Source organism: Monopterus albus, unplaced genomic scaffold, assembly GCF_001952655.1.
Source record: "Monopterus albus unplaced genomic scaffold, M_albus_1.0 scaffold177.1, whole genome shotgun sequence".
Lineage (NCBI taxonomy): Eukaryota > Metazoa > Chordata > Actinopteri > Synbranchiformes > Synbranchidae > Monopterus > Monopterus albus.
In genome coordinates this window covers 366211-385788 of record NW_018128057.1, presented here as the reverse complement: position 1 = coordinate 385788, position 19578 = coordinate 366211, and the positions used below count along the sequence as shown (strand labels likewise).

The window sequence follows — 19578 nt, the reverse complement described above, 5'->3', positions numbered from 1 at the left end:
GGGAGATTGGATATTGGTTTATAATTAGCTAGGACACCTGGGTCAAGAGTAGAGGTTTAATTACTGTAACTTTAAAAGACTGTGGAACATAACCTGTTAATAGAGAGAGGTTAATCAGATCTAGTATGGATGTGTTGATTAGGGGAAAGACGTCTTTGAGCAGCCTGGTCGGGATGGGGTCCAGGAGACATGTTGATGATTTAGATGAAGCAATTGTTGAGGTCAACTCAGAGAGATCTATAGGGGAGAAGTAGTCAAAGTATGAATGAGGTCTTACAGATGTTTCTAAAGCCATTGTAGTAGATGGCACCAGTCCTCTATAAGCCTAGGTGAGAGGGCAACAGTTCAACCCAGCTTTTCTGAGCTGCCTGATGAAGTATAGCCGCTGCTGGACTTTCTTCACTGTGACAGCTGTGTTCAGTGACCAGCTCAGGTCAGATGTCACCTGCAGGCCCAGGAACAGGCTGTCAGCCCTCTCCACCTCAGTCCCTTTGATGGTCAGAGGCAGCAGAGGGGAGGGGTTCTTCCTGAAGTCTACTATTATTTCTTTTGTCTTGTTTATGTTGAGGATGAGGTCATTCTCCTCTCCATAAACCAGAATGTCGTTCACCAAGCTTCTGTAAATTACCATTCATTCTAAAAAGAAACTCTTACCTGATGCTGCCACAAATGCAGGCGTGTAGTTTATACACAGGAAGTATTTACAGCTACACTTACAGATATTTCCTCAGCCTTGGTGACTGCAGGTGAACATTGTCTGACTCTTCTTACCCGTCCTTTGAGCTCCTGATTAAGGTTAAAGAAATGCGACCAGGAAATAAAAAAAGTAATACTGTGTTGTCACCACTTTCATCGGACCCTTACAGCATCACATGCTGCACTGAAAGTTAATCCAGAGAGAGAAAAGAAGCGCTGCATGTCTCACCTCTGCGCTGGTTCTCTTTCAGTTGCTCAGTATCCCTTTGAGGACCACAACCCACCCCAGCTGGAGCTGATAAAGCCATTCTGTGAGGACCTGGACCAATGGCTGAGTGAGGATGAGCAGCATGTCGCAGCCATCCACTGCAAGGCTGGAAAAGGTCGAACCGGTGTCATGATCTGTGCCTACCTGCTGCACCGAGGCAAGTTTCAGGAAGCTCAGGAGGCCTTGGACTTCTACGGAGAGGTCCGCACTCGCGATAAGAAGGTAGGCACAGCTCCACTGGTGTTACAAGTATGACGCCTGGTTGTGATGGTACTCTTAGTATGTTAGTACGTCAAAGAACAAGGTCAGTTCTCTGAAGACCACGTGTCAAATGAACTGTAGAGAGATGTTCCATTAAAGTCTGACCAGTTAAAGAGACTGGACTTTGGCCTGATGGACTGGTTAAACCTCTGGTGTGCCTTTGTTGGTGTAGGCTGAAAACCAACTGGGAAGAGGATATGTTCACTTTAATTGCAATGAGGTATAAATTACAGGAATATACAAAGTTGGGGTCTCCCTTCATCTTGATTAACGAGGTTCATCTGATCTAAATGTTGATTGATACAGTGGAGTAACAGCTGTAGGTCCTAAACCTGATGCCTTATTATTAATATGCGACTTCATCCACATACTGAGGGTCCACAGATGATCTGTGGCTGAGTACAGACACAAGCCGATGTTGTTCTGTGCAGCACGAGAATCTAGTGAAGTAGTGTAAAGGGTGCTTGGAGTTGTTTGTTGGAAATGGACAGCCTCCCATGTTTCCTGAGGGCAGAAACCTGCCCCCCAGTGCAGCAGTGTGGCTCAGTGTAGCTGGTGGACAACAGTGGAGGTTTACTGCACAGACCAATAAGCGTCTGGACTCACACATTAATGAATGAATACACCACATTCACTGGTGCTGCAGGTCTCTCGACGGGGTTTGTGGGAAATAACATGAACATCCAAACTCACCGGCTGCGTCCTTGAAGCTGTGTGAAAATGATCCACTGCTTATTGGCACTTGAATGATTTCTGTTTATGTGGTGTGTGTGTGTTCAGGGTGTGACCATTCCCAGTCAGCGGCGCTACGTTATCTACTACAGCTTCCTGTTGAGGAACCAGCTGCAGTACAAACCTATCGCTCTGCTCTTCCACAAGATGCTGTTTGAAACGGTCCCCATGTTCACTGGAGGCACCTGCAGTGAGTTTGTCTGACAGGTTCTATAACATTTCATTACACAGGACCAGAAAAATACACTGAGGAATGAGGAACCACCTCCTGTGTTCTTGTGTTCTTGGTGCAGACCCTCAGTTTGTCGTTTACCAGCTGAAGGTGAAGATCCACACCTCTAACCCCACCCACACCCGGAGAGAAGACAAACTAATGATCTTTGAGCTCCCGCAGCCACTTCCTGTCTGTGGAGACATCAAGGTGGAATTCTTCCACAAGCAGAACAAGATGATGAAGAAGGTGAGGATGACTCATTGCAAACCAATGTAAAAATAATATTGTTCAATATGGAAACGTACAGCAGCAAAACAACCAATGTGTAGCTGTGGTACATACACGTGAGTCATGTGTCCTGTTTATGTTTATCACACTTCATTTGTTTATTTGGTGCTTCTACTTGCTTTTTATGACATTGACCCCCTCAAATGTGCACTGCTTTAAATTCCTGGATAATTTAAATACAGTGGCTTTAGGAAGTATTCACACCCCTTCACTTGTTACACACTACTCTGAATGCACTCTTTGGCACTTCATTCTGCACAAAATGAGGCAAAATATCTCTGTCGGTACCTGTTTCTAGAAATGCTTGTATGTACTTGCATATCAAAATAATGAAATGTTCTATTTACAGACTTATTCACTTATATGGAACACTGTGTGTATAACTGATGTCTAAAAAGTGAATGCAATGTAATTTAGTGAAATGTCTCAAGTGAAGGGACTGAAAACTTTCCAGCTCTGTTTCTAAAGCATGGCAAGGTTCTTCATGCAACTCAGAACCACAAATCAGTTTCTGTCCTTAGACAAGTGAGTTAGACCAGGAACAACCCTCCAAAAACACGTCAGCCTCACAGAGCAAAAGAGGAAGGAACTCTTTACAGAGTTGGCAGCTGCATCAGAATTCTAAGGCTTTTCTTCCTCTATCCTTTAAGGAAAAGATGTTCCACTTCTGGGTCAACACGTTCTTCATCCCAGGTCCGGAGGAGAACCCAGACAAACTGGAGAATGGCAGTGCTGGGACGTTGCGGGAGCTGGCCGACAGAACACACCAGAACCCGGGAACGATGACTGCAATGATGGTGGGAGCAGAAACCAACGACAGAGACTACCTGGTTCTCACTCTGACCAAGAACGACCTGGACAAGGCCAACAAAGACAAGGCCAACAGGAACTTCTCCCCGAACTTCAAGGTAAACCTCAGCTGGTTTCACCATTAAATCCGATTAGACCGTGTTCACATTAAGCTACTTGTTTGTCAACTGTAAGGTATTGTGGGCCCACAAACTGGTCAAACACAGTTTGAGCTCCTCCCCTCTGGACGGCGCTACAGGTCACTGTATGTCACAACAACCAGACACACGGACAGTTTCTTCCCCCGGGCCGTCGATCTGATCAACACTTAACCCTGACTGTAGCCACTGCATAAACCCTTCTCCTGTAATGTGTATTTGTGTACATATATTTATAAATATTGTATTCTCCTTTCATTCTTTTCCTGTTTTTGATTGCACATATTTAATATTTGATTTATTTATTATTTTCTATTTCCTGTTGCCTAACAACACACTGAGAGCCTCTGCACTGGAATCAAGTTCCTTGTTATTTCAAACATACTTGGCCATTAAAGATGATTCTGATTCTGGCCGAGTCATTTATGACAAGTCTATAGGTCTCTGCTAAACGATCCTCAAGTATAGGAGAAAATCTAGTCACTGTTCTGATAATGAAGTTTTTGCTTTTTCTCACAACAGCTGTGACCGTGATCAAGCACTACAAGTAAAAACAGAGGGATTCAAGAATGTATGCTGGTTGTATTCTTAGCATTTAATAAAATCATAGAAGACAAAATTTGACAGGGAAATAGTGAAAGACGCTCAGATTTGAGAAATGTGGGTCCTACAGTGGTGTGAAAAAGTGTTTGCCCCCTTACTGATTTCTTATCTTTTTGCATGTTTGTCACACTGTAATGTTTCAGATCGTCAAACAAATTTATATATTAGTCAAAGATAACACAAGTAAACACATCATGCAGTTTTTAAATGAAGGTTTTTATTATTAAGGGAAAACAAAATCCAAAACTATAGAGCCCTGTGTGAACAAGTGTTTGCCCCCCTGTCAAAACACTGGTTTATCGCACCTGAGTTCAATTTCTCTTGCCACACCTGTTCGCAATCAAGAAATCACTTAAATAGGACCTGCCTGACAAAGTGAAGTAGACCAAAAGATCCTCAAAAGCTAGACATCATGCCGAGATCCAAAGAAATTCAAAAACAAATGAGAAAGAGAATAATGGAGCTCTATCAGTCCGGAAAAGGTTATAAAGCCATTTCTAAAGCTTGGGGACTGCAGGAGGTCACAAACGGATGGCCGGACATTCTCCTTCAGGATATTTTGGTACACAGCAGAATTCATGGTTCCACTTATCACAGCATGTCTTCCAGGGCCTGAAGCAGCAAAACAGCCCCAGACCATCCCACTACCACCACCATATTTTACTGTTGGTATGATGTTCTTTTTCTGAAATGCGGTGTTACTTTTACGCCACACATAATGGGACACACACCTTCCAAAAAGTTCAACTTTTGTCTCGTCTGTCCACAGAGTATTATCCCAAAAGTCTTGGGGATCATCAAGATGTTTTCTGGCAAAACTGAGACGAGCCTTTATGTTCTTTTTGCTCAGCAGTGGTTTTCGTCTTGGAACTCTGCCATGCAAACCATTTTTGCCCAGTCTCTTTCTTATGGTGGAGTCATGAACACTCAGCTTAACTGAGGCAAGTGAGGCCTGCAGTTCTTTGGATGTTGTTGTGGGGTCTTTTGTGACCTCTTGGATGAGTTGTCGCTGCGCTCTTGGGGTAATTTTGGTCGGCTGGCCACTCCTGGGAAGGTTCTCCACTGTTCCATGTTTTCGCCATTTGTGGATAATGGCTCTCACTGTGGTTCGCTGCAGTCCCCAAGCTTTAGAAATGGCTTTATAACCTTTTCCGGACTGATAGAGCTCCATTATTCTCTTTCTCATTTGTTTTTGAATTTCTTTGGATCTCGGCATGATGTCTAGCTTTTGAGGATCTTTTGGTCTACTTCACTTTGTCAGGCAGGTCCTATTTAAGTGATTTCTTGATTGCGAACAGGTGTGGCAAGAGAAATTGAACTCAGGTGCGATAAACCAGTGTTTTGACAGGGGGGCAAACACTTGTTCACACAGGGCTCTATAGTTTTGGATTTTGTTTTCCCTTAATAATAAAAACCTTCATTTAAAAACTGCATGATGTGTTTACTTGTGTTATCTTTGACTAATATATAAATTTGTTTGACGATCTGAAACATTACAGTGTGACAAACATGCAAAAAGATAAGAAATCAGTAAGGGGGCAAACACTTTTTCACACCACTGTATGTTGTAGTTGAAAAAACTATACATACGCTAACATGTATCTAGAATTCTCAAATCCAAACCCAGCTGTTTTGCGGAATGAGCAGGACTGTATTTGTCAGTGGCAGCATGGACCATGTTGTTAGTTGCCCCATATATGTGGTAACAAGCATAATCTGGAGACAAGCAGTTCTACATTGTGCAAAGCCGTGATGTCAATAGCAACCTAACAAGTCAGCGGCATGGTGGCAGATGATGGTCACAGATCAAATGAGTATTGATGTCAACTTGATGTACACGTAGCACTAACGACAATGTCAGATCTACTTTCTGGTCATTTGCGTGCATGCAACGCAGTCTTGGAGAGAAAAAACAGAAAAAAGGCGGTGCACATACAAGTGGCACTGTACAGTGTATGTACAGGATGCAGCAGACCCTCCTGACAAGTACTCCAGTCTCAGCATTGTGCCTTTTCACTGTCGGCCAGCTTCCTGTGTGGACAGGGAGCTCAGTGCAGTTCCCAAGCAGCTGACAAGAAAGCAACCAATAGTGAGTGTCCACAGGGGTCCTTGGCCACACTATCAGGAACGGGGTTTTGCAGCTTGTCAACCCTGAGGGTCAACAGTTGTACATCTCTAATTGTTTTCATTCTCTGCTCCAGGTGAAATTGTTTTTTACCAAGACGGTAGAGGAGGGAGCTAACTGTGATGCAAGCAGCACGTCAGCCTCGGTGACACCAGATGTCAGCGACAACGAGCCGGATCACTACCGCTACTCCGACACAACGGACTCGGACCCAGAGAACGAGCCGTTTGAAGAGGACCACCACAATCAGATCACAAAAGTCTGACACGCACACACTCTCACACATCGATATATAATATACAGTATGTATGTATGTATGTATGTATACACACTCATCAAGCCCCAGACTAAGACTAGCATGTGGTTAGCTTACGGGGAATATTACCAACGGACCAGAACTGATCTGTGGGACTCTGGATTCAAAGAGCTTAGATCAGATGATAAGCCCCCAACCCCCTCCAGTCCTCTGCTTGGTGCACACCTGGACAATCATGTGACACAGCGATCGAAGGTGAGGAGGGCTGGGACATGTGTGTGGTTGGCGGGGGGGGTGTCAGGCTGGGAAAACGGACAGCGAATGGAGAATAAGACAGATGAATGGACAGACAGGGGAGTTTAAAAATGAAAGCAGTAAAACTTGAATATAACAAACTGAAAGACAAGTAGACTTCTTTAGTGACTACACCAAGATGTTTGTTGGATAAAGCCCCACACAACCCCTATGTGTCCTTCTATCCTTCTTCCCTTTGCTTCCTTCCTGGCCAGTTTTAGCAAACTGTATGCAGACTGCTTCTCATCTCAGCCCTCTTCAATCTTCAGGTTGTTGAGCTGTGTTGGATTGTTGACTCTTCTCTCTGTGTGCCATCGTCACAGTTTGGGGCCCAAATTCACATGTTGTTCTTCTGTTGGTCTTTGACTTATTTTACCAATTTTCTAGTCAGATGTGGACCCACATAGATTTGTGATGGCCAGTTTTGAGCAAAATGAGATCTGTGTTGATCTGTGAGTATAAAAGGAGGGAATGTTTGTTCCCTGCATCTGCAGAGTTTCCTCTAGATCTGACGCTGAAACTTACTTTAGGCACTAAAGCTACCTTTACTGAATGACCTCATGAAAGCAGGACTGTGATGATGGTAACTGATTATCATGCGTTTCATTTGATAAAGGTACCACTTTAGATAGTGGTAACCGTGTATTTGCGTACCGTAAAGAGAGTGTTGGCTTGACATGGTGATGAAAGGCCTTGTTAAACCTGAATCACAGGAAACAACTAGAAGGTTAAAAATGGTTTGGAAAACTGCTGGCCCACACAAGCAGCTTGGGTCGGTTTTTACCTTGTACTTGGCACGGTTCTTATAGTAGGAGAATGTTTTTACTCGTATTTCCTGATGATTTGCTATGATCTCACAGATTAAAACAAAACTGGAACATTTTTCCGCCTGCTCTTCAGCAGTCCTCCTGACAAAGAAAGAGCAGACCACACTGGAATGTGCAGAGTGGGTTTGGACCAGTAGCCTGTTGGGACCATGCTGAGTCACTGTGGACAGATCTGAGATTTGGGAACAGTCCGAGTCCATTTGGGACCAGTTTGAGCTGGTTTGGACTAGTGAGTCTGGACCTTTGAGTCTGTCTGAGCTATTCTGAATCAGTTTGGACCAGTCTGACCCTGTGTAGACAAGCAAATCAGAGTCCATTGGAACAAATCCCATTTGGGAACAGCAGAGTATAAAGCTTACTGCGACACTGTGACTATAGTCCTTTGTTGCGTTGGTTAACCTCGATTATTTTTATTTATTTATTTTTTGTGTTGTGTAGATTGGAATACCTCCCACCAAGGAACTTTGGGGCCCTCCAAAGATATTAATATCTTTTTCCCTGTATGGAGTCATGTTCAGACCAGTCTTAGCTGGACTGGAGTGGCTTTGTGACGAGGCAGCACACAAAGAGAAGTGACAACCTGTTGTTTGAATGTGACAATGAAGAGGAAAAACTTGGATTACTCACAACCTGCTGCAGTTCTTTCAATCATCTACTGTTGAACACACATACAGTACAAACCTACTGTGAACAAATGCTGTTACTACTTTCCTGGCATCCTGTCTCTGTCCTCAGTTTTGCACAGAAGGATTCTCTGCAGCTCTTCAATCAGCTCATACAGTTACAGAAAACATATTTTTGTTATACTCTGACCTATAGCAATCATGAAGCTAAACAAAAAACACGCTACACACATTAAACCAATTCCTTCAGCCACATCTCCTTTTAAACTTTACCCCTATGTAGGCTAACACACCCTGATACAAACTAGAGCTGGAACCTACAACTTTGTCTTGATGTGCTACTAAGCGGGCGCTTCATTAAGGACAGTTCACTGAGTCTTGATGGATTTATATGCATCTCTGAGTTCACTTTGTCCATGCAAGAAAGCTCAGATGTCTCATGCTTGTGCTGAAAGATGCAGCCTTTTCATAAAGCTGCCGTTCAGGAGGTTTTGCACAGTTTCTCAAACTTGGGGACAGGACACAATAAGGGTCAGTGGTAGATTTCACAAGGTTCCATCTCTGTGTGTCTGGTTGTCAACATTTCAATGAGGGTGACGCTGTATAATCTTTACACTCTTCATAGATTATTAATTGTTGTATTCACTAATAATTCTTGGAGACATTTAAGCACTTAACTTCCTGGTTACAAACTGCACCTTTAATGCCAAGGAGAGGCTATGGCCACATTAGCATTATAGTCCGTCTAGATCTTACAGAAGCAAATGAACAACTACAGATATGCCAACTGTCCTTTTAGATTACAAATGTAATTAGAACAACCCAATTGCCAACTGGTTCCTGTTCTTTGGGCTCTTACTGAATGTCAGGCTTCTCTTTTAACGCAACAACAGGGAATTTTAAAGACTTCTAACTATAAACAGACTTCAGATGATCACTTTGTGGATGTGTACCTTCTTATGTCCACAGTGTAAGCTTCCGCATGTTCGTCCAGTGTTGTACTGCAAGAACCAAAAGTGCTGCAATACAGTTGGATATAAGGTGCAACTGTGAAGTATTTGCTATTGCGGTGTACTCAGTAATGCACAATGGCTGAGCATACAGTACCTGCTTCATGGTTTGTTTGCTTCACCCAAGTAATTGGATTAATATTGAGACACCACCCATGATATAGTTTGTAATTAATATCAACCCATTCCAATTGGCTCCTGTTGATCAGAGCATCCCAAACGATCATCTGAAAGAGCGTCTGCCTCCAGATAAGCTGTGGGTAAACGTTTTAGTCCTGACACTAGTTTTCCGTCCTAACATCTGGTGCTACAGCCGATCATCAGCCCGGAGTTGATCATGTACTTGATCATTATTCGTCTTACGTGTGGTTCTGAGACTCTGAGATGGGGCTTCCAGTTCCCACTGCACCTTTGTTGGCCCCGTCAACCACTTGATCACACAGGATGCACTCCGGAGGCTTGAAAGCACAAAACCCATAGCGCAGCTTTTATTCTGAGAATCTGCAAGGCCGGAAGAACTGATAGTATCCTTGAAAGTTCAAACTAGTGACATGATGTGGAAGGGATGTTAGAATTCCCAAACTGTGCTCTGATGAAAACCTTTGTTTTTCACTGTGAGGTATAGCAAGCGGATAAACAAACACCCTGGCTTTGAACCGCCGCTGAATAGTTTGTTTGACCTGATTAAGAATGGAAATGGCATCGTCACAGAGGTATTTGCAGCTACACAGATTGTTGTAAGTCGTAGTTTCTGTGTCAGAGGACGTTAAAATGGATTGTCAGATTGTAAACACCTGAAAAAAAACTGCATCCTGTGTGATCATGTTGAGGTGCAGCTCAGTGGAAGCCTCGAGTTCATCTGTAGCCTTGTGCTTACAGCTGATCAGCGCCTTAGAAATGTTGTTGTTGGACCTACAGTCCACCATGTTGGGTTTTAGGTGCTATGCTGAGCCTGTGGTGCTCTCTAACAGCAGCGAGCGTTCGTCCAGTCTCAGCCTGTGATCGATCTCTCTACAGGCTTTGTTTATGTAGCCACCGGCATTTTACAGCAGCAACACACTTTCTGTCTTAAGTCCTAGGTGCTGTCAGGCCTGGCCTCACTTCCGTTTGTCAGCCCGTGTCATGTAGACCCTTTCAGTGGAGGGGCTTCACCCAGGATACACAACTAATTTCTGCAAACTGCTGCAGAGGTACAGCAAACCTGGATCCGTTTAGCATCACAAAAACTGTTAGGCACAAAATGTAAGAATGGTTAAGGCTGTCCCTGTTTTACTGGGGCCCCTTGCTTCAAAGTTTAACATGTTTAAGGCTTGAATTAGGCTGATAAGGTGAATTCTGCAAAGATATATGTAAACGTATCATAGGTGATTTTTAGGCGGCTGCCTCCCAAATATAACAACATATTGTGTGACCCTTTGTATCAGACAAGCTTGTTACAACTTCCTTTCGAGGGGTTGGTTTTAAATGAAAAGGCTAAACAGTACAGTTGTCTTTGTAAAAGTAACAGTGCAAACGTCTCCAGACAACATCTGGGCATTTTACTCATGTTCCAGCCATAAACCTGAACATGTACAGCTACAAATACAAATCTAATTTGTCAGAACAGTTAAAACCTTGAAGGAAAGCTTTACTAACTGGTGTGAACAGACTAGAAGTAAACATCATAGTCTTACTACGTCCTGCTGGGCGCTGGTAGTATACCGCAAATATCGGCGGATTCTGAACAGGTTTTAGGTATGAGGCCAGGCAGGTGCTGTCCATGTTTTGACTGTTCCAGGTGCTCTAAATAGTTTTCTTTTGATCATTTATAGTTGGTGGTTACAGACAAGTCCTAGTTCAACTGTGTCAAATGTCTCAGGAAGTTTGGACAGGAAATAGTTGTTTGTAAGTTAACAGAGCCAGGGTTGGTTCTCTAACCCTCACCCAGGGTTCGCAAAGACAGTTTTCTTCTTAACTCAAATTAAGTAATTTCACAACAAACATTTGCCATATCCAAAACCACTGAGTGAGTTTTAATGAAATTTCCATTGTCGACCCTGTTTTGCTTTGACAAATGTTCTTGTGCTGATGAACGATACCAGAAAGAACCAAAAACAGGAAGTGATATAAACTTTGGAAGGTCGTTGTCAAAGTACTTTTCTGCTTATAAATCTCTGCACAGAAAACATAAGGCCACAGAAAAGTGTTGCAGAGATTTGGTTACATGTTGACATAAAAACCTGAACCCTAAAAAATAAAATCTGAACATGAAGATCACTTTTGTGAGTTTGACATTGACTTAAGCCACGTTTCCCTTTTAAGTCTGTGGCATCTGAACATAATGGTCTGTATAAATATTTGAATCTGCAATCTGTAAAAGACCTTGAACTCGGTTTTGGCCTCAAACACCACTCTGAATGATCGTGTAAATCAAAAGTCCTGTGATTCCTCCGGCGATAAAGCGCCTTTGTCTGATTAGCCGACCAGATGATGCTTCAGCTATTGTTTACATCTCATCACTAAACCTGCCAAAATGAAGCTCAGACTCTGTTTTATTTTATATTATTATTTTTGGTCAGTTTGTTAGTTTTGGAGTTAGGAAGGTAAACATGGTCTGTGTTCATTTTTTTGTGCATGTTGCCTTAAGGTGCAGTCACATCAGCCTTCTGTTCATCTAAACTGCCCTGCACTCACACTTGTCAAAAGGTGTCATATCATGGTAGTCCTCCCTAGAATAATGGAGTCTGCTTTCCAGAACCCAGTGACTCAGTGTGTCTACTGGTAGAATGTCAGGATTCAAACATGGAAGGTAAACTCTCACCTGCGAGTCCGCCAGAGATGTCTAAAAATTGCACCAGTGCAGGAGATCCTCTCATTCATTTGTCCTTCAGACAAAACAAGCATTTGCAGGACAGAGGTGCCATGTGACCGTACCTTTACTTGAACCCAACAACAGTTTGCTGCTCCTCGACATTTCTGCACCTTAGTCAAGTAACCGACCACATCTGTCAGTCTCAAGGTCAGAGATTAACACCTGCACACCGACTCCATCACAATGTTAGAAAATGTTTTGCTCCCAGTTAGATCTCTGTCAGGTCAGAATGTTAAAAAAGTGGCACCCAGACAACTTCCAACTGGCTACTAGGCTCTGCAATCACAGGGATGGTCAAACATCCAACCTGTGCTGGAGATTAACATCTGACTGGTTAATCTCAGTTTGTATTAACAGATTGACCATCAGAATTTCAGGTTTAACATAATTTTTGAAATTACAGGTCTTTGATTTCAGGCAGAGGCTAACACTGAAATGTGATCATCTTCGCCAGCTGGTCATCCATGTAGAAGCCATGCTTTGTATTACAGTGTAAACCTATCGAATCTTAGTGTGTGATAAAGAAAAATGTATTCCATTCTAACATATCTCTCTCTGATGACATAACATAAATAGTTGTATATAATCTGTGTGTTTGACTTAATGTCACTAATGAAAAGGCTTTAAGACGAGGACTAAGAGAGATGTTTGGCAAATCTCAGTAACGTCTGGTGTTGTGGGACAGATGATGAAGCAAGATTAAAAATTATATCTGGTCAGTAGATATAATAATACTGTGCACAGCCCAAGACAACAGCAACTGCTCATCCTTCCATTTGGGTGCCAAGGAGAGGCAGGACACAAATGTCACAGAGCTCCAGTGCACACCGGGGAAGTCTAAATAATTTACTTTATTATTTAATTTGCCAACGAGTATAAGTTTGTCAGCAGTGCGTTTCTCATTGTAGCTCTCTTCATAATCTCATTATGAAATGAGCGATCATCATCCCTGGTGTGCACTGGAATTTTGTGTATTTCTTTCTCTTCTGGATTTGGACCTAATGAAAATTTGAATAGGAAAATCCATGCAAAATCATATTTGACAAGCCAAATGAGCTGTTTTTTTTTCTGGACAGAAGTAGTTTTGTTTCCCCTGATACTTTGTTCCAGACTGACCTGGCGGAATCGGTATTAATGAGTATTGGAAATCATTCGAAGTAAACCGAGCTTGGTGACAGATGTGGTTTTGGAATTAATCTGCAGAAACTGTCGAGGAGAGCATTCATGTGTCGTTTCAGCTCAGTGGTCCACCATGTTTCTGTTCATGACAGCTGTGTGTTTGATTCATTTGATTTTCATTCAGTCAGCAAACAGAAATCTCACTATAACTGATTCCCTGCATCATCATGGAAAACATTTCTTGTTAAACTGACCCACGTCCCCTCCCCACCCCCCAGCTGTTTTATTCTTTTCCCTCCTTGTTTTATAATAAAATTAAACACTGTCAAGGTGAATAAACTATTTATAAACATCTGCTGTAGTCTGTGATGGTTGTGAAATTATTTTATCTACTGCCATGAGTCTGTTTACATAATAATCCTCCAGGACAGATTTTCACCTGCTAAACCCACCAGACTTTTCCAAGTCATGGAAAAAGTCTGAAAAAGCAAAATAATGTATATAAAACAGGCTACACAGAAACACAAAACGCAGAGAGACAGTGTTTAGTGTATTGGCATGCTAACATTAGCTAACTAATGGTAAACAGTCCAGCTGAGGCTGATGGGAATATCCTTAGTCCTGCAGGTAGGGCCTACTTGGTCATACCCAAAGTACTGTACACATGACTACAGTGGCCCTGAAAGCTCAATGCACTGCAACTTGAGAAAACATGAAAATAAACAAAAATCCTAGCAAACTAGGAAGGAGGGGGGGAAACATTCTACTAAGGACATAAAGAAGGATGGGAATGATCTGAATACTGACCAAAATCAGTATTAAAATGTCATCGGCCAGAAGTCAGAAAGATATCAAGAAGCTGGCATCAGTACTAGAAAGTATAACGTTTTTGGACCAATTTAAAGTTTAAATTACATTTCTAGCCCAAAGCATGACAAAGCAGGAAGCTGACAAAAAGAGGAAGGTTTAGAAGAAGCTGAAGGTTTTCCCTATAGAAAACCATTGTAAAAAAAAAAAAAGTTGAATAAAAAAAAGTATCCCATCAACAAGTGTAACCTCACCGTGCCCGCACCAGAGTTACTGAAAAGAAAAGTAATAGCCCTAAATTCCTTAAGAAGACATGTTTAAAGGTTTGAACGAAGTAGCCAGAAGTGTCAGGAAGTAGACGGCAACCGGAAAAAGGAGGAAATAAAACTAAAGAGCAAAGATAAGAACAGCTGGGAGAGCTGCTCCTTCAGCTTCCCCAGCTAATTAAGAAAACGCTTTCACCAAATTGACAACTGATGTGCAGCATTTAGAAAACACAAATACAGAAAATATTACCAAATACATAAAATGTAATCAAATGTACAAACGCGCTGCATTCAAAGGAATGTTCCCGGAGGTGCTGAAGGGCGACGGGAACGGCGAGGTTACACTTGTTGATGGGGCTCAGGAAGCTTCCCAGCCAGTTGTTTCACCAGAGGTTCAGCTCATAGTACAACTAACGTCTGAGCTTAAAACAACACGTGCCTTTAAACTTGTGTTGTGTGACACGGTGCTCTGCTCTGAGAGCTGTCCACACGTGTCTATATTACTCTGGCCTATCAGTGACTTGGCAGAGATGATAATTGCTTCCCCCACAATGCACTGCAGCAGCAGTACTGAGCACGCTCAAAACAACTGGAGAACAGTGAGGAAAAATGAGGTCATGCACATACATGCTGTGCGAGCCTTGTGGGCCCCAAACCGTAACTAATTCTGTCTTATCTGCTGCTATAAAAAGATCGAAGACAGAGTAAAGCAGCAGAGGAACCAGCAGCAGTGTCACTCAATCTGCGTCAGCTACACTCATGCAGGCCGTGGTTCATTTTACCTCCCAGCATGTTCGTATGTGGACGATTCATCTCCTCGGTCTGTCAGATGATCAGACACAATTATTTTTCTGCTAGTGTGACACTCTTTAAATGTACTCACTCTGTGTCACACTAGTGTGACACTCTTTAAATGTACTCAGTTATGTTCAGAGTTATACTGAACTCTGTAAAGTTACCTGTGAGGTAAACCAGGTGGGTTTCATTAATGCCATCATTAAACTAGGTTTAAGTTAATCCAAGACCTAACTTAACCCTCATTAGACCACGTTTACACTCAGCCACAATTAAAACAGGTGTAAGTTAACCCTGAATTACTCCAGCCTTTAGTTGAACCTCTAAACAATGTTTAATTAAACCAGGTGTTGATTACCCCCCAGGTGAAGTAAAATAATGTATTAATTCATCCAGAAATCGATACATGTACTTATTTAAATACAAAACCATGAAACACTATCAGAGAAATGTTTGCTAATTTGAGCACTTCATGCGACTGTTAATGTATTAATCATTTAGTTAACTACTGAATCAGATTGTTTAGATCTGTGTAAAGGTCACACCCAGGCCTTGAGCACGCTCAGAGCAGACAGCCATCAAAGGTGGAGTGACTGAACGCGTCACCACCGCAGACGAGCAGCTGCCGGTCAAGGATGGTCACATGACCAGGACAGTCTGGGACAGGAGGGGTCGTGAATCAAACATTTCCTCACTGAGAGGAGTTCAAGGGCAGTGGAACCTGACATGACTCACCTGGGAGTACCACCACTTGTCCTGACACTTGATGCTGATTGTCTGATGCTTGTGCAGCTTCTATAGCTGGACGTCCTTTTCTCACTCCAGGTGCTGCAGGTCGAACGGGATGCTGGTGTGGATGGCGAGAGACGGGCCACAACTGGGAGCATCTGGACAGACACGCCAACAGTCATTGTGTCAGATGTAAATGATCCGGTATCATCTGAATAAAATTTGACTCCTGACTCCAGGTTCAACTGAAGTGTTTTTATCCCACATTTAGTGTTTTAGGCCATGATGGAGAAGTTGCATTTAAGGGAAGGCTCATTTTAATGTCTGTTAAAAAGACAAACTATTTGAATACACAAATATAGTATAAATCAGAATCAGCTTTATTGGCCAGGTGTGACACACGAGGAATTTGACTCAGGTACATTGGCTCTCAAATGTGCAAACGGTAAACCAGCATAGATGATAAAGGTGCATGCACAGACCTGCTTTGTGTTTGCAGGAGTCCACTGCGATGTAGTGATTGCAGGGGTTGCAGGGTGAGATATTGATCGCCCAGGGAAAGCTGAGGACCTCAAGTGGAGGGAAGAAGAGAGCAACTGAAACAAACGAGTCCACCACCTGCTCTAACTGCTGCCTCTGCTGGATAGACAGCACTGACAGACACAGGCAACTGGTTCATATGTATTGTAGATGGTTTAAGTTACTGACACACAGCTGGTTAACAATGTATAGTAGCTGGTTCACGTTTCATTGAAATTCACTGTAATCACAATTTAATGATGGCAATTAAATGCTTGAATGGAACACATCATTAGCACAGATTGCGCATAGATATGGACGAAGTGTCACCGCTTCCCTCCACTAAGCAAAAGTGAAGCCAAAAACACTGTGAATATGGCGGCTGCCATCTTGACATTTTCCACCCAGATTTTGGGCAGTAACGGTCAGAAGTGGAGCCACAGTATCAGATGCCAGTCAATGCTGTCAAATCAACTGAAACACATCCCCTTTTATATCATGAAGTAACTTATTAAAAACAGCCTGACCAATGACCTCTTGTTCACATGGAGGGGACGGGGTTTAAGACCTTTACTGCCACCAGCCGCCAGGGGGCGGTCGGCTCGTGGTGGCTTCACTTCAGGGAGGTGTCACGTTGTCCATCTTTACACACAGTCACTTCATTAGTGAAGTTAAACCCTTACATTTTCCTCTGTGACACTTAAACCGTTCTACTGGAACTGACTGCAGCAATCATCTCAGACTGATTCAGGCTTTTATCTGTTCCAGTTTTTCTTCTTCACATTCACATTCTCTGCAGGGTTTTCTTTGGAGACCTGATTCACAAATAGTCGCAGTTTCATCCTGCGTCTCCCCGTGCGCGCGCGCTCTCTCTCTCTCTCTCTCTCTCTCTCTCTCTCTCTCTGTCTTAGTGCTTCTAATAATAACCTGTGTGTGTGTGTGTGTGTCAGCATAGAGGAAATGGGCGCTGTCCCTTGCCAGCCAATCAGATGGGCTGTAGATGACATCATCATCATCTAGAGACACGTGTGCAGGGTCCCTCATCTGCACACACACACAGTCCTGTCTTTCTGTCTTTGTGAGGACACCCATTAATATGTCCCCCTGCTCCTAACCTAAACCTGGTTCTAACCTGAACCAGCAAACAGTCCTTTGAAGGAGTGAGGACCGGACCACGTCCTCACACTGATGACACTGAACTAAAGGTTGTTCACACAACCATAGAAAGTCATGTATATACACACACATGCTAAGAATTCAGAAAGTTCTGCAGCGTTTTAACCTTCAGCCAACCAGGGATCAGGAAAGTCATTTAACATCAGTGTGTGTGTGCTTATGAGAAAGGTCTAAGCTGTGCAGAAGGAGGAAGCAGTCATCACCTTATCAAAGTAAAGTCCTGTTCCCAGTATCCTGCAGACTGTTCTGGGTTCAGTTTTTAGAGGGGAGTGCTCCTCATAGACATCTCTTCAGCTCTAAATATCTTAATACAAATGATACATTTCTTAGTTGATACGTGTGCCCATAATCAGTCACCCAGTCTCATTAATAAAGATGATAATCATACACAGTAAGTGATGACAAAAATCACTAACAGTGCAGCACTTGGCCTTGATCCTGCTGCCCCCTGGTGGAGAAACTACATCACTGCTGCTGTGTCCCAGCTCCACAGTAACTGTATACAGCAAGTACTACTGAAAATACTGCTTTCACTTTACCTGTAATATATTGGAACACAAGAACTCCATCTACTTTACCGTGTTGTGCTAACAGGAAATTATATGGTGTACACAGTAAAGGAATCGTTTCATAAATGAGAGATTTCAGTTTTTGATTTTGAATAACTGAAAATGTCTAAAACCATGTTTTCACTTTATCAATATGGGTTATTGATTAAAGATTAATGCACAAAATTGGCAAATTGAACCATTTCCAACTAAGTCTAAAATACACTGAAGTGCAAGGGTATATTTGTGAGGACCAGGCTGAGTTTAGAGTTTGACAGTTGAGGTTTGGATTCAGGATCCAGGTCAGAACTAGGGTCAGAGACCAGGACCAGCTGAATGAAGCATGTGGTCACAGGACTAAGATCAGTCTTTCCCAGACATGGAGTGCTAAACCAACACAAACGTCTTTGACAGAGGACCCAGGATGCTTTCCGAACCGAGGGAGAAAGAACCCGATGAGACAAGATGTCGAGTGGCAGCCAGCCACTAATAAAAAAACACGATGCACCAAGGTCATATACTGTACAGACCCCAGCCCAGCAGGTCTACAGGAGGAACTGGAGACACCTTCTGAAAGTGAAAGAGACATTTTCCCAGAGACAGAGTGGATTTGCAGAGGTCCTGTCAGGTCATGGAGAAACAGGAACTGAACACAAGAGACTGATGTGAGACTGCTTACATGCTATCAAGACTGAGTCAGAGAACTGAGGACTAGCAAAGTGGTACAGCAGTGTGCTCAGGCTGCTGAGACATACTGTATGTACAGGCTGGTCAGTGTTAGCACCAACAATGTGCTGATTTGAGGCTGACACTAATGTGCAAGTTCAGTAGGTTTGTGTCAGAGGATCGTGTCCTAGTCCAGTTTCCTAATAGAGCCACTTTGATGCTGAGAAGATACAGGTGTTATAAGTTAACGCTTCCAGTCCAACATGTGTAGGGGCCCGAGGTTATAAAACAGGTGAATTCTGACGGACTAACAACAACTATCCTGGTGTTTGAACAGTGTCAAAAAAACGGAATAAACGTCGGAACATCCAACTAAGATTTTCGAAATAAAAGTCTCTTCCAAGAAAACAACTGACGAAGGACAAAACGTAGCTGAAGATAACTTAAACATATTTCCTAAGGGACACATTTGGCAACATCATTGTGTATTTGTTGTTTATTTCATGGAGGTTATTATCATCTTGTGATTGTATTTATTGTAATTTCTGTTGTTTACAGCTTCAGTCTTTGTTCCATCCATCCATTTTCTTCCGCTTATCCGGGGCCGGGTCGCGGGGGCAGCAGTCTAAGCAAAGATGCCCAGACCTCCCTCTCTCCAGACACTTCCCCCAGCTCCTCCGGGGGAGTGCCGAGGCGTTCCCAGGCCAGCCGAGAGACATAGTCCCTCCAGCGTGTCCTGGGTCTTCCCCGGGGCCTCCTCCCGGTGGGACATGCCCGGAACACCTCCCTAGGAAGGCGCCCAGGAGGCATCCGAAACAGATGCCCGAGCCACCTCAGCTGGCTCCTCTCAATGTGGAGGAGCAGCGGTTCTACTCTGAGCTCCTCCCGGGTGACCGAGCTCCTCACCCTATCTCTAAGGGTGCGCCCGGCCGCCCTGCGGAGAAAGCTCATTTCGGCC

At 43.2% G+C, this 19578-nt stretch overlaps 1 protein-coding gene across 2 annotated transcripts in view; it reads left to right on the top strand.

Annotated features, from left to right (window-relative positions):
* Nucleotides 1-6756, top strand: part of ptenb (phosphatase and tensin homolog B) — a 19418-nt gene extending 12662 nt beyond the window's left edge. The window contains exons 6-10 of one of the 2 annotated variants that reach the window (XM_020616720.1): nt 948-1186; nt 2006-2147; nt 2251-2417; nt 3110-3367; nt 6211-6756. In XM_020616720.1, coding sequence (XP_020472376.1) covers nt 948-1186; nt 2006-2147; nt 2251-2417; nt 3110-3367; nt 6211-6399 — 995 coding nt within the window. In that variant the 3' untranslated portion in view covers nt 6400-6756. Of the gene's footprint in view, nt 1-947; nt 1187-2005; nt 2148-2250; nt 2418-3109; nt 3368-3443; nt 3635-6210 lie in introns of those variants that run through there. The other variant, XM_020616721.1, reaches the window with a different exon arrangement.
* The last annotated feature ends 12822 nt before the right edge of the window (nt 6757-19578 follow it).